General features: G+C 41.8%; 1 gene segment (V, D, J or C); it reads left to right on the forward strand.

Annotated features, from left to right (window-relative positions):
- Positions 1–1,913: 1,913 nt before the first annotated feature.
- The window catches only part of LOC136572418 (Ig kappa chain V-IV region S107B-like), a 653,599-nt gene continuing 641,275 nt past the window's right edge, over positions 1,914–14,237 (forward strand). The window contains 2 exon segments of the V gene segment in view: positions 1,914–1,963; positions 2,060–2,353. Coding sequence covers positions 1,915–1,963; positions 2,060–2,353 — 343 coding nt within the window.

Here is a 14,237-nt window from a genome sequence, read left to right on the forward strand (position 1 = left end):
TATAACATTTCTCTAGATTCTCCGCAGCGTCCTACATAATCTCTACAATTACATCCCAGTGATTATAGAATGTATCCCACTACTCCAGGGAAACTTTTTCTATCCTCATGTAATCAGAATCCATTATACAGATGTCACATCGTACATTTCCTGAGAAAAGAAAGAAATTACAACTTTGGGTGTTTTCTGTGGGAAAAAAAATTATAATTTTAACACAAGTGCAGCGCTGGGAACTTTTAAATGATTATTTTTTTCAGGATCTTTTTTTTTATTAGTTTCTGTGATATTCTTAACCCCTTAACGACCGGGCCATGGTGTTTTTACGTCCTGCAGCTGCAGGACGTGTACGGAGGGAGGTAGCGCCGCTATCTCCCTCCATACAGCGCGGGCGTCAGCTGTTTATTACAGCTGACACCCGCGGGCAATAGCCGCGCTCGGCCGTTCAGCCGATCGCGGCTATTAACCCTTTAAATGCCGCTGTCAATTCTGACAGCGGCATTTAAATCCCCCGAACGCTGTTTGGGCGTCCCGCACGCCCCCCCCCGCGGTGAGATCGGGGGATCCGTGCAGGTGTCATGGCAGCCGGGGGCCTAATGAATGGCCCAAGGGCTGCCTTAGCAGACTGCCTATCAAGCCATCCACACAGGGTGGCTTCATAGACTGCCTGTAAAAAAGCAGTATGACGTAATGCTATAGCATTACGTCATACTGCAGGAGCGATCAAAGCATTGCATGTTAAAGTCCCCCAGGGGGACTTCAAAGTAAAGTAAAAAAAAAGATCAATAAAGTTTTTTAAATTGTAAAAAAAAAAAGTTATAAAAGTTTAAATCACCTCCCTTTTGCCATATCTATTAAAAATCTAAATCATAAAATAAAAATATGTATTTGATATCGCCGCGTCTGTAAAAGTCCGATCTATCAAAGTAGTGCATTATTTTTTCTGCATGGTGAACGTCGTCCGAAAAAAAAAAGACGCCAGAAATGCATTTTTTAGTTACCCTGTCTCCCAGAAAAAACGCAATAAAAAGTGATCAAAAAGTCGTATGTATTCCAAATTGATACTATCGGAAACTACAGGACATCCCGCAAAAAATGAGCCCTTGCTCAACTACGTTGACGGAAAAATTAAAAAGTTATCGCACGCACAAAATGACCGCAGAAAATAATTTAAAAAAATGTATTATCTTAAAAAACAATACTATATAAGTTTGGTATCGTAGTAATCGAACTGACCCATAGAATAAAAATATCAGGTCGTTTTTGTTGCAGTTTGTGTGTCATAGAAACAGGACGCACCGAAAGATGGTGGAATGTCGTTTTTTTTTCCATTTCTGTCCGCTAAGAATTTTTAAAAAGTTTTTCAGTTCATTATATGGTACAATAAATAGTGCCATTGAAAAATACAACTCGTCCCGCAAAAAACAAGCCCTCAAACAGTGACTTCGATGGATAAATAAAGGAGCTACAATTTTTTAAAAGGGAGTAGGAAAAAACAAAAATGGAAAAAAGCAAAAAAGCCTGGTCACTAAGGGGTTAATGCATCCATTCAATTCACTGTACAGAGCTGCTGTTATATACAGTTTAGTGATAAATATTGTGGGATGTATTATACACTAAATATATTCTCCTCCCAGGAATGTACTAAACAAGGAGGACATAGAAAGTGATCAGGAGGAATCCCACCATAGAAGGAGTTCCCTCCTTATTAGAGCTCTTATATCTGATCTTCTGCTCACTGAATGAAGTTGTCATAAAGAGACAATAACTGTGATACTGAGAAGTAGAAGATGATTTGCATGTGATATTTGTGTATCTGCTCTCAGGGGCCGTTCCCCAGTGATTCCAGCTGTTATATAGGAGACATTGTACAGGTGACATCTCTAAGGTCTGTGCTGTCACTCCAGAGACATAAAGATGGCTTCTCAGGGGCTTCTGCTGGGTGTCTTACTGATGTCTCTTCATGGTGAGAGTTACTGACACAGTGTAAAGTCCAGCAGCACAGATGTCATATTACAGCCATGATAGAAATACATTCATGTCTCCTCTTATTTCTCCCCAGGATCCTGTGCACAGATTGTACTGACTGTGTCTCCAGAATATACCGCTGTGTCCCCGGGAGATACCGCCATCATCTCATGTACATGCAGTTCTAGTGTATCCACCAGCCGATTACACTGGTACCAACAGAAACCAGGACATTCACCAAAGCTTCTTATCAGAAGTACAAGCAACCGACAACCAGGAGTCCCAGAGCGGTTCTCTGGATCCGGATCCGAAACTAATTACAAGTTAACAATTACAGGATTGACAAAAGACGATATAGCACATTATTACTGTTATCAGGGTTGGAGCGGGTAACACGGTGATACAGAGCCGTACAAAAACCTCCTTCCTCATTTACTGGCAGAGAAGAATCATATTCTGTATTACAGAGAAGGAGCTCAGATGAGACGTCTTCTGTGGTTTCATCTCTTCTCATGCACTGCTGCATCTTCTGGATTGTTCTTAAAAACATATTTGCAACTATTGTGAAGGAACACATTGAGCTTGTGATGGCCATTTTTTCTCATTGAGGACAACCCAACATATAGCATTTGAATTACTAATTGTACATATTACCCTTTCAGCACTCCCCAAAATTAAACAGACCCCAGACCAGAGTCCCTAAACTATGGGATACAACAGACCTTCTAAAATGCAGACCTCAGATCAGACATTTATATAGACCCTAAACAGTCTGGGGTCTGTATGCAGGAAGGTAAAACTATCTCAGACCAGACAATCAGATACTCTCCTCCCCCATTCCAGCGCCTCCCTCTGTTGGGTGTCAGGATGTTACCTGCAGCCTCTGGGAGTGGAGGGAAGTACTTGACCAGAGAGAGGGGAGTATGTGTGGCAGGAGGGAGATTTACATACTGGGATTAGATTGTCAATATATCCAAAGTGATTTGCATATAGTAATTCATCCAGGAAATACTGGGGTTGGAGCTGAAGCTGCTGGTCCGACCTCTGTGTAGTGGCCGCTGCTTGTAATTGCAAGCACAACTCTCACTGAAGCAGCAGCTTCGGCTCTGACCCTTGTCTATCCTTGTGCTGACACGGGGGCTGCCTGGGAAAGCCCTTTAACTGATCAGAAAAAAACAGTAACAAGGTCTCTACACTTCAAAATTTTTAAACATTTTCCAGTAAATAAATGAGGAAATATTCTCTAACTAGCTTCCAGGTGCTGCAGGTTTGTTAAAATACACACTTTTGTCTTGCTGCACTTACACCATGATGCGCTCACAAGTAGTTTCACTCATCATGATTGGCAGACTGATTAAATCAGACAAAATCGGATTAGGTCAGGCTGACCAAAATTTTGTCAAAAATCACGGGAAAATTGACTTTCCCATAACCCATGCTGGAGCAGTTCAGCGTGCAGCCAATCAGCAGGCTTGAATATACTTTTACTGGATGCCTACATTATAGCTCAGCACACAGAAGTTGCTTTATAGTGTGGGGGATATTGCAGCTGCTGACAGTGTATATGCCAATAGAACAACTGCTCTGCAGGGTGGAGAGACAGTCTGCAGAGTATTCAGTGCTCGGCCGCTGCTCAGTTTAGTCTAGTTGTGGTTTTCTGTAAACTAAAAAACCCAAAGCTGGGAAAACACTAATATATTCTCTGTTTCTGGTATCACAAATCCCTCCACGTTCTGCATTTGACATATTAGACTGTTGCACACGTTGTGTACCTGCTAGAGGGGGATCTCTACACTAAAAACTAAACAAAAAAGTTATAACCTAAACAATGACCTATAAGAGGGTCTAGTATTGGAAGCCTCTCTACTAAGCCACCACCATATACAACTTTAGAGAGGAATATGCTAAAATATAAACTTTATTAACACTATATAAAATATACTGTGGATCCAATATGAACATTACTAGATGGCTAGGAACGACCTTAATAACAAACAAGTTGCATCCACAACACAAAATAACATCATAAAACACAACACAAAAGAACATATTGCCTCGGTACCAAACGTGGTGCTTATAAGAATCCATACATCCTACCTGTAATAACAATTGTACAAATCCAGCTCTAAGTGCTACAGCTGGTCTACATACCGTACGCTGCGCTCATACACAAAAGACACACAGACCTAGAACCTGATAGTGTGAAAGCCATCCCTCTTCTGGAGACTGCCCCGCCCCCCCCCCCCCACATTAGTATATGTTATTATGCCACCCCTTCAGTCCCTTCCAAATTAGCATATTATAGCAGATATCACAGCCCAATGATGTATGGTAATACACTCGGTGGTGAGAGGCGGTTAAACACTGAGTGTATTATGATTATGAGGTTCTATTTACAGCCAAAAGTCTGGAATTATACACCTCTGAGACCTTGTAAAAGGTATCCCCAGCCTTTATCAGATTGTCAGGAAGTTATGTACCTTCATGACCCGGTCTATCCAGCACCCACCTTTTTGTTTCACAAGAACATAGTATAGGGATCACACAGCAGCCTGATGCAAAGTTTTAAGCTTTATTGAATGCACGTATGAATACAATGAATGTGCATATGAATATACAATGGCTATAACACAGATGTAGTTACATTTTTGCAATAATTTACAAATTTCTTCACACAGTTTAAAGGATCGTAGAGTCCTCTTTTTAGGCAGCAAGCTGGCCTATGTTACTTCTGGAGGTGTGCAAGAAAAATGACATTTTTTGGCCTGCAGGCTATTATGTACAGAACTGATGTTCCAGTCCATTTTTAGAGTCTGGAGAATTTCTCTAGTGCTGTGGTTGCCAATGACCATAGAAGGTATATTAATCTTGGCCACTGATCGCTTCAAAGTGTACCAACCTAGAGGCAGAATTTTCTTGGTAGCGCTATGGCTCTGTGTAGCATGATGGATCAAGTCCAATATGTTGGAGCCTTGGATGGTGTTCCCTTTGTATATGAATTCATCCTTAATGTTCCAGGATGTAATATCACCATTCTGCGACAACCTATTTAGCAAAAGTTCTGCACCTTTTTTTTTTTAATTTCGTGAACAGTATTTCTATTATCAGTTTTGGTATGTGACATTTGTTGATGAACAGTCTCACTCGGACTTACAAAGTTTAACCCTTTCCAATCCAATTTGTATTCTGGTTTTCCTAGGGGGCTTACTCTTTTACTGCTGTTATACAACGGCGCTATCTGCTGGCTAAAGCCAATACTGCATGAGGTGACATATTGGATAGGCTCTGACAGCAGAGAGGCTGGCAATATACAGTAATAGAACCCTGACTGATGTCTTCCAACATCGGAGCCGTACTGCCTTAAATCATAATGTCTTCAGAGGTCAGACAGTGGATTGGAAAGGGTTAAAGTTGCTAGCTCTTTTGTGGCCTTTTTATCATAAACCAATTATCTTTGTAGCACATCAGTGTATTTTTTAATTTTCACATCACCTGGTAGGTCACTACGTTGTAAAACAGTGCTTATCTCGTCATCAAGGCGATGAATAGCAGCCTGACGTATATTAGGGGACGTTGTAACGGCTTGTTTTAACTTGTTAAGCTAGTGTTTAGGGACCAAGAACATTTTCTCCACATGCTCCATTATCGGTTGGCAAGCAGTCTAGTTATTATCGGTATTGCAAAGCCCAAGAGCGAACCTATACATTAGCTTTTTCTTCTTTTTTTACGGTCAGAGTCTTATCACCCAAACTTCTTATAGGCGTTGCCACTTTTTAGTATGTTTCTTCGATGCCCTTTTTGGGGTATTCGACCTCTTAAAATATTTAAAGCAATCTCCGCTATGACAATAATTAAATCATTGCTCACAAATAGACTGTCTGACGTCGGGTTTTACTTTCACCAACCTTTTTAAGAGAGCCTAATTGCGGTATATTCTCCCAGACGTCTTGCACCACAATGTGTAGTGAATAAAATAAGCTGCAAAATTACAAACTCACTGTTTAGAGGGGTTCTTCTTCTGAATATACACAGTGGGTAAAGCTGGTGAAAACAAACCTGTTCTCAAGCGGAGTTCCTTCTGCGTTTTGCATCTTAAATCCACTAACAGATAACAATTTGCAATTTTTGTGGGGGTTGTTAAAAAGGACCATGCACTTGGCGGTAACATTTATTGTTCTCCTTTTTTTACCCTGACAAAATATGTTCTGGACCAGATAGAAAATACTGAGATTTCTGTGATGCACATACTTGGTAAATGCTTTTTCTATTTCGCAGTTTCAGCTTGCTCTCTCCATGAGATCATCTGTGTTGTGATAAAGACACCTCTCCGGCAGTCAGTCCAGAAGAGGGTACAACTCTAGTCTGGGACCAAGTCTGGTGTAAGCTGTTTTAAAACAAGCCATTAAGAGGTTTGTGTTTCTGTTGATCTTGTGATTTTTTCTTTGTGTATTTCCAGGTGATATTGGCTGTTTCATCATCAATAAATTCAACCCTGAAATCTTGTAGTAGGGAAGAGACACATACTCAAAAAGCTTGTAAGGGTTAGTCACAATGCTTGGACATGGAGGGTCAGGTTTCTGGGCAAATTTCCCCCACAAGGAATCCAGGAAAAGTTTGGAGATTGGTCTTTTAGTAGGATTCACAATTACATTGGTGAGCTATAGTTGCATGTCTTCTTTTTCAAGATAGCACAGACCTTTGTGGGGAGACAGTGGGGAATAAGCTGGTTGTCAACAGTGGCTCTGCCATCCCTCCCTGGAATAGCAAGATGCAGCCTAATCTGACTGGACACAAAGCTGTCATTTAAATGTTCACGTGACGCCAGTATCTTTAAGTGAAGCATTCTGGTAGCGATCAAATAAAGAGTCTGGAGAAGATTTGCTAAAGTAAACTGAATGTATACAATTTACTCAGTGCTTGAAAGATTAAACAACAGTTCACAATTTGCAGATTTTCCAATTAGCATTAACTTCAACAGAATTGCAGTTAGCAGAAAATGCAAGCACTAATTCCTTCAGCTCCATCGCTGGCCATGTGTTCTTTCTTCCGACGGTGCGGAGAGTCATCTGCACCTGCAGTGCGGCCGTCTTCTTCGTGCAGGAACACGAAGCACCCGTGTGACTGAGCCCTTATACTGTATTCTGACAGACTTTTATGGATGCAGTGCTACCCATATTTTTTTATTTTTTTATTGTTTGCTATAATAATTTTTTTTTAAAAAAATCCTTATTTTGCGCAATTTTACTCCCCATAGAGTTGTAGTGGAAACCCAATATATATATATATCTATATGGATCGGTAGGCCTTGGCAGTAGACAGTTGTCAATTTAACATCCTGTATACATATTTGTTTTCTGTCTTGCTACAAATATAATGTTCTTACAGTTATGCAATAGGTACTTCCGCTCATATAAAAATATCTGTTTTATAACTCTGCTGACATGGGGAAGCCAACATGAAACGAATCTATATATATATATATATATATATATATATTTTTTTTTTTTTTCCAGCTGTTCGTGCCTTTAGGAGAAGTATAACTTAGGCATAGATAACCGCAGTCTGAAACAGCTACCACAATAATTACCCAAGCAATTTTACTGGAAACGTATGCAAATAACATGGGAGGTTTGTGCAATTTATAGTTCATGATGTAACATCCAATCATATCGAAGGAACCACACGTGGGCCAAGACAACCCACTCATCTAATCCACCACCTGATTGCCAATCACAGATGACCGGAGGATGGAAGAATTGCAAGATGCTTATCCAATAATTAAACAATACGTTGTATCTATGTAATCTTTTGACCTGCCCATATGTTAAACTCTTTAAAAGAGGCTATGGGCCCAACATTAAAGTAGAATTGAGGAAGCTATACATGCTGAACCTGTGTCAGTGTGAAAACTTCTTATGCGCATATAATCAATTCAGAATTAATATGGAAGGGTGTAAACATTCCTAATTGAGTAAGCCGTGGTTCCACAAAGGAATTCTACAACAGTGGCACCCCAGATGGTTCGTGATCGATAGGCTCCAAAGAGCTCGGACACAAGGCACGGACATAGACAACCTTGGACTTAGCGGGCCCACCAAATCATGAGAACACGGTAAGATAAATTAATTATCTATACCTGTGTGGCTAACTCCAGGCTTGCCTATGTGCCGTGCCAGGCCGATAGATTTGGAACCGCACGACAGGTATTTCTTTAAGTCTCGATCACGTGATAAGAACCTGTCATAAGATATAAAAGGAATGTTTACATGCCTGTTGTCTTGAGAGTACTGGTCGAGTGGCAAGGTCAATAAGCTGCCCTAAGGGGGGGGGAATGACTCTGCACAGGCGTCCCTATTACTTGGGTCAGGTTTGGTTACAAAACCTAAAAGTAAGGGACCTGTCAGGGTAGTTTGACTAAGGTGTTCCTGCTCTGGTCCGGTTTGATTACAAAACCTAAGAGTCAGGGAGCGGTCAAACGTCTGGACAGGTATCGCTACTTCGGTAAAGTCTGGTAAAAGGCTTTGGGAGAAAGGGAACTGCCAGACCGGATCCCGAGGGGCAGTAAGACTAAAACCAGCCGTACTGGTGCTCTGTCTATTTGTGTGTGTCTACAAATATTTGTTCATCGTTTGAAGGTTCATGAGTAGATCCCTCTGTTTGAGGGTAGATTACTAAACTGTGTAGCGACAGAAAGGCTAGAGACTCTAGGGCGGGGCATACTGTGTCCTGCGTCTGAGGAGACTTCTATAATCATGAATCTGGCAGCCATGACTGAAATTGAAAGGCAACAAACATTGGACCAAGGTCAATTCTTACACCCTCCAGAAAAGTGTGGAAGGGGTGGAGAGTCAAGTTATCATTGATTAATCAAGCAATCTTTTTGTGTGTCCTACCTGTCTTTTATATAAAGTTAGTGTGCTTGTCTGTTGTGTAGAGCTAATCCTGCTGAGTTGTTATATAGAAATAGTTTGTGTGTCTGTCATATCAGTCCTGCTCAACTGTAAGAAGGGATTGTTAGTAATGAGAACGCATTGGCTGGGTTATAGCCAAGATAATGCACCGTACACAGCGGCGCACTATGGGTTTGGACTTTATAGGTTAGATGTTCATTATTGGATCCCTTCTAGTAAGGCAGACTACTAAACTGTGTTGCCTTTGAATTGTTAAACGTTAATAATAGCATAGAAGTATAGGCTTGTGCCCGTAAGTGAAAGTATAATTGTTTAGAGGGAAAAAAAAAGGCTGGTAACTTCATTTAAAAAGAGGAAGTGCTGTAACTCTGAATAGAAGTGGAGCAATTCATGTGCTGTGACAATAACTACTGTTCGTATGTTTTGTTATGTAATCTAATCTTTGTTATACGCCCGTCACACAAATGTAAAAAGTTATATGCCACTCACATCCTGAGGGGGCTCTTAAGAATACAAACTGTAACATACGGCGTAGCCCACCATGCCCACAAGAAAATACATCTATGTTTGCCAAGTCCCCAACTGGTGCTGATAATGCCAATTGTAACCACATAGGTGGTCACCGCTGTGAAAATTTACAACATAATGTCAGTAAGAGGAAGAGAAGGTGGGCTGAAATGGCGTCTGTATCAACACATGCCAAGGACGCCAGCGTTCGATATAACAGTTGAGTTGTATAACAGTTTAGTAAATAGGGAGAATTGCAGTACATTACCAATCAGATGGAGATGCCCGGCATCTAAGACTGCATCTGCCCGGTCGCCGGAAGTCTGGGACAAAAACTGTTGTAAAAGTAAAAATTAGCTACGTTCTCACTTATAATCCTGGTGTTTCTGTTTGTTTAAGAGAAGGGAGGGGCTGTCACGGGAGCGAGAGATTCTGAAAAGAGGAAGTTACTTATGCTGCAGTCCTAAGGAAGTTAAATTTAGATAGTTTAAACTGGTTTGAATAGTTAAATTTAATAAACGTTAAAATAAAGTACAGGGAGTAAGGTGTAAAGGAAGTAAGTTGCTGCAGAGAAGCCGAAGAACGGGTAACAAGCAGGTAACGATAAGGCCAGGTATCCACAGGAGGAACGGGGCAGATTGACCCGTAATTTGTAAAATGTAAATTGTGTGATGCATAAGACTTTATCTTTATTGGGTTGTGATGTATAACCGAGGACTGCCAACGTTGAATGAGGAAATAAGGAAGTAGGTATACAGCCTAATTCAGAGGGGTGGAGCTAGATGACGCAAGAACACGTCTCTTATCCAAGGAGGGGGTAAGAATCATAGCTAGCCAGGAAGAAAAAGTTTTGTTTCTTTTCTCCTGTCTCAAACTCAGTTTTCCACAGTTCCTGACACCCACCAGACAGGCATAGGGAAATTGAATATACCCACCATGATAATATATACGAGACCCAGATACACACCCCTTGGGTCAAACAGTATCCCCCTAGGTGGGAAAAAAAAAAAAAAAAAGGGGTGAAGGGTCAGCCACGCATGTTAGGTGCTGTGTGCTGATGCTTTGGAAAAACTGCCGACCGGCCACAATTTCACTGTTAATTTCCCTTGTAGAAGGCCTGGAGGCATCCAAAGACTAACCAAGTTCTGCGAGAAAGGTTGCTCTCCTGGCCAGGCCATACCTGTACATACACGCGTTGCCAAATTCCGCACCTTTCTGGGCCTTGTTTCATACTGCCGCCCATACGACAGTATTGACACAAAAGCACAGAGGACAACCAAGGCCACTGAGATATTACTCCATGAGGGTGGATCCAGTGACTCGAGGAGCTCCCTCATCTGTTTGTGCGGTGGCAGCAGTACAGGCAATGGCTGACAAATCTTCTAAGTTGGTATTGGACTACGCCCTTATGGTCCACACCCCAAATGACATGCAGAACATACTTATGCAAGTGCAACCCAAGCACTTATCTCTGGCCTATTAGATCCGGCTACAATGTGCTCTTTCCATGCCTCCCCCAATATTTCTTCCCAATGTTGTAATACCTTGAACCCGGCTACTCTTCTTTTAATCAGGTATTCCGGTTCAAACGGGGGAGGTGAGGCATAGGTGATCTGAGTATGGCATATCAGCTATTTTTTAAAATTGTTTAAAATTCTGTGCAACAAGATTCTGACATTATTGTAGTGATGTACACACTGTTAATAATGCATATTTTGAGTTTTCTTTTGTAGATGGTATCAGGGTGAGGATTGATGACTCCGAACCAGATGTGCAGAGGTCACACAACAAGATGTCCTAAACGCAGAAGCTCTGCCTCCGCATGTCTCAGGGCAAGTAGCGGAATCGGAGGCCCTCACTGAGGCATGTGGAGTGGTAGAAGGTAAGACGGCAACTCTTTACACTGACTCCTGGAATGCATTTGGCATAGCTCATGATTATGGCCCAATATGGAAGGCCAGACAGCTTGTTATCTCAGTAGGACAGCCAATTAAGAATGGTGCAGCGGTGCAGAGTCTCATGGAAACCCTACTACTACTACCTGGCAATGGAGAATTCACACCGATTTCTACAATGGAGAAGCGAGAGGTGACACCCTCGCCGACAACACAGCAAAGGCAGCGGCCTTCAAGCCGTGGAAGAAAGAAGAATAGATACTGACAGCATGAGTCAGTGACAAAAACTTTGGACTTTGATAAAAACTTTGGACTTTGATAAAAACTTTGGACTTTGATATGTCAAGGACTTTACAGTTACAAGTCAACGAGGAAGGAAAGCAAATGGGCTAAAAGACGGGAGCAACAGAACAGGACAGCGTATGGCGAACAATCAACAGAACTTGCCTACAGAGGTCCCTGTCCCCCATGATGGCCCAACTGGTACACAGAATCAAAAGCAGCGATGACGTCGACACTGAACAAGAATGGGTGACACCTAGGTTCTCTGTAGCTGCTGCATCATTTGTCCAGTTAGCATGATCTTTGCCATATGCGAGTCCGGACAGAAGTAAGGTGGCCATATAACACTTGCCTTGACCACTCTACCCATTTCAGAGATTGCCAATTTGACCACATTCAGCTCACACCTGTTGGGGAGTATGAATATGTGCTTGATGTTGCTCGAGTCTTTTTCAGGTTGGAGGCCCACCCTAATACTAAGGTAAATGAGCAGATAACCACACAGAAGCTCATGAATGAGGTAATCTGCAGATACAGGGTACCGGAAGTGAATGAGGTAAACGAAGGTACACACTGCATAGGTGAAATAATGTGACATCATGTCTGGAAAGTAATTGGACAGGGGAGTGTGCCTTAGTAAAGCCCTTATGCTCCTCCACATCCTGTCAGACAGCATTGAAGATAATGAGGTTACCCCCCCATAGTTACTCTATCTTGATCCAACTCTGCTGCGTTCTGTAGTTATCCTGTCATGTTGGTCTACCCTTGTTTTCTGCATAGGTACGACGGCTCCTTCTAGTCTTGTCACTAGGTAGTGTAGGGTCAGGGTAGGCGGCCTGAACGTGTTCACCATCAGGACTATCTCCAGGAGGGACATTGGTGTGGGTGAAGATCAGGGAGTCCCAATCCGTGCGTACCTGTGCATACTACTAGTATTGTAACAGCACATTAGAGTGAGAAGAGAGGCTCCTGGTGATAGTTTTGACCTACACATGTACGTTGACGTCATAAGACAGCCAAGGGCGGTACCTGACGAGTTTTTAAAAAAATTTCCTGATCATTATGGTAAATAAAATGGTGACCAGATTAATTATGTTTATTATAATTAAAAGCGATTTATAAGTTATACTAGAGATGCCTTATAGGGACTAGTTGACCAATAGGACCTACCTCGACTATGACTTTTCAAAATAGAATGGCACTAGGTACAATTTTAGCCAAAAAAAGGGAGTGTCTGTAAGATGATAGGGTTGACTTGTACCTACATTCCAGACAACACGTGACCCGCAGGTAAAGACGCAGTTGCCATTAAGAAGCTGACCGCACTAACTAAAAAGAGCTAACCTTAGTCTGTTTCCTCAGTCAGGCACATACCTAACAGCAGAATAGGAAGAATAAGTTTTAAAACATTGTGTATTTAGAACACTGTGATAGGTTTTCGCTAAGATTTTGCTTTATTTTATCTGCAGTGCACTCTGCTCATGCCACGCAACATGCCGGTGTTACCACGCCCCTGGTCCTGTTACCTTGCCGCGTCTGGAAAAGGGAAGTGGAAATAATCACCTTGTAGTTTTTTCCTTCCAGACTGATAGATACGATCATGCACTTACTAATGAGACAGGGGTTCAGTCATATTGATCAGTAATTAGATAGTTCTGATTTTGCACTCTTGTCGATGAATCAAGGTAGCGTCTACACAAGTTCTGCAGTGTTTACCTAAAATAGTAAAAGCCGCACCTCTCCTAACCTAATGCCTCGAGATCCCAGGTGATAGCCTAGACCTCCACATGTCCATGAACCCACAACCTTTGAATTAGAACCCACACCTAGGTATCAGAGGGGCATTTGCAGCCTAGGCGACAGTTGTGAAAGACCGCCACTCTACTGAGTTTTCAAAACGTTCTACACAAGAGTTTATCCTGATAAGGAAGTTATTAATTATATTTGTCACCTTTATAGTCATCCTAATTTCTGTTTGTTGTTGCATACAGTGTATTCCGACCCTGATGACTTCCTGGTCCACCTGTCTCACTACGTTGTTCAACAAAAAGCCCACTGTCAGCGCAAATGTCGTCATCATGGATCCAGAATACGATGATGTCGAACCATCCTATACCCCCATGACAGCAATAGCTCCAGTGTACAACACAATGCGAGTCTAGGGTCAGCGGTGGGGGTGGGATGGAGCAGGGCGAGTTTAGTGAAACAGATAGTTTCAAGGGGGGTCTGTAGTGGAAACCCAATATATATATCTATATGGATCGGTGGGCCTTGGTAGTAGACAGTTGTCAATTTAACATCCTGTATACATATTTGTTTTCTGTCTTGCTACAAATATAATGTTCTTACAGTTATGCAATAGGTACTTCCGCTCATATGAAAATATTTGTTTCATAACTCTGCTGACATGGGGAAGCCAACATGAAACGAATCTATATATATATATATATATTTTTTTTTTTTTTTTCCAGCTGTTCGTGCCTTTAGGAGAAGTATAACTTAGGCATAGATAACCGCAGTCTGAAACAGCTACCACAATAATTACCCAAGCAATTTTACTGGAAACGTATGCAAATAACATGGGAGGTTTGTGCAATTTATAGTTCATGATGTAACATCCAATCATATCGAAGGAACCACACGTGGGCCAAGACAACCCACTCATCTAATCCACCAC

This window comes from Eleutherodactylus coqui, chromosome 7 (assembly GCF_035609145.1).
Source record: "Eleutherodactylus coqui strain aEleCoq1 chromosome 7, aEleCoq1.hap1, whole genome shotgun sequence".
NCBI classification, from domain to species: Eukaryota; Metazoa; Chordata; class Amphibia; order Anura; family Eleutherodactylidae; genus Eleutherodactylus; species Eleutherodactylus coqui.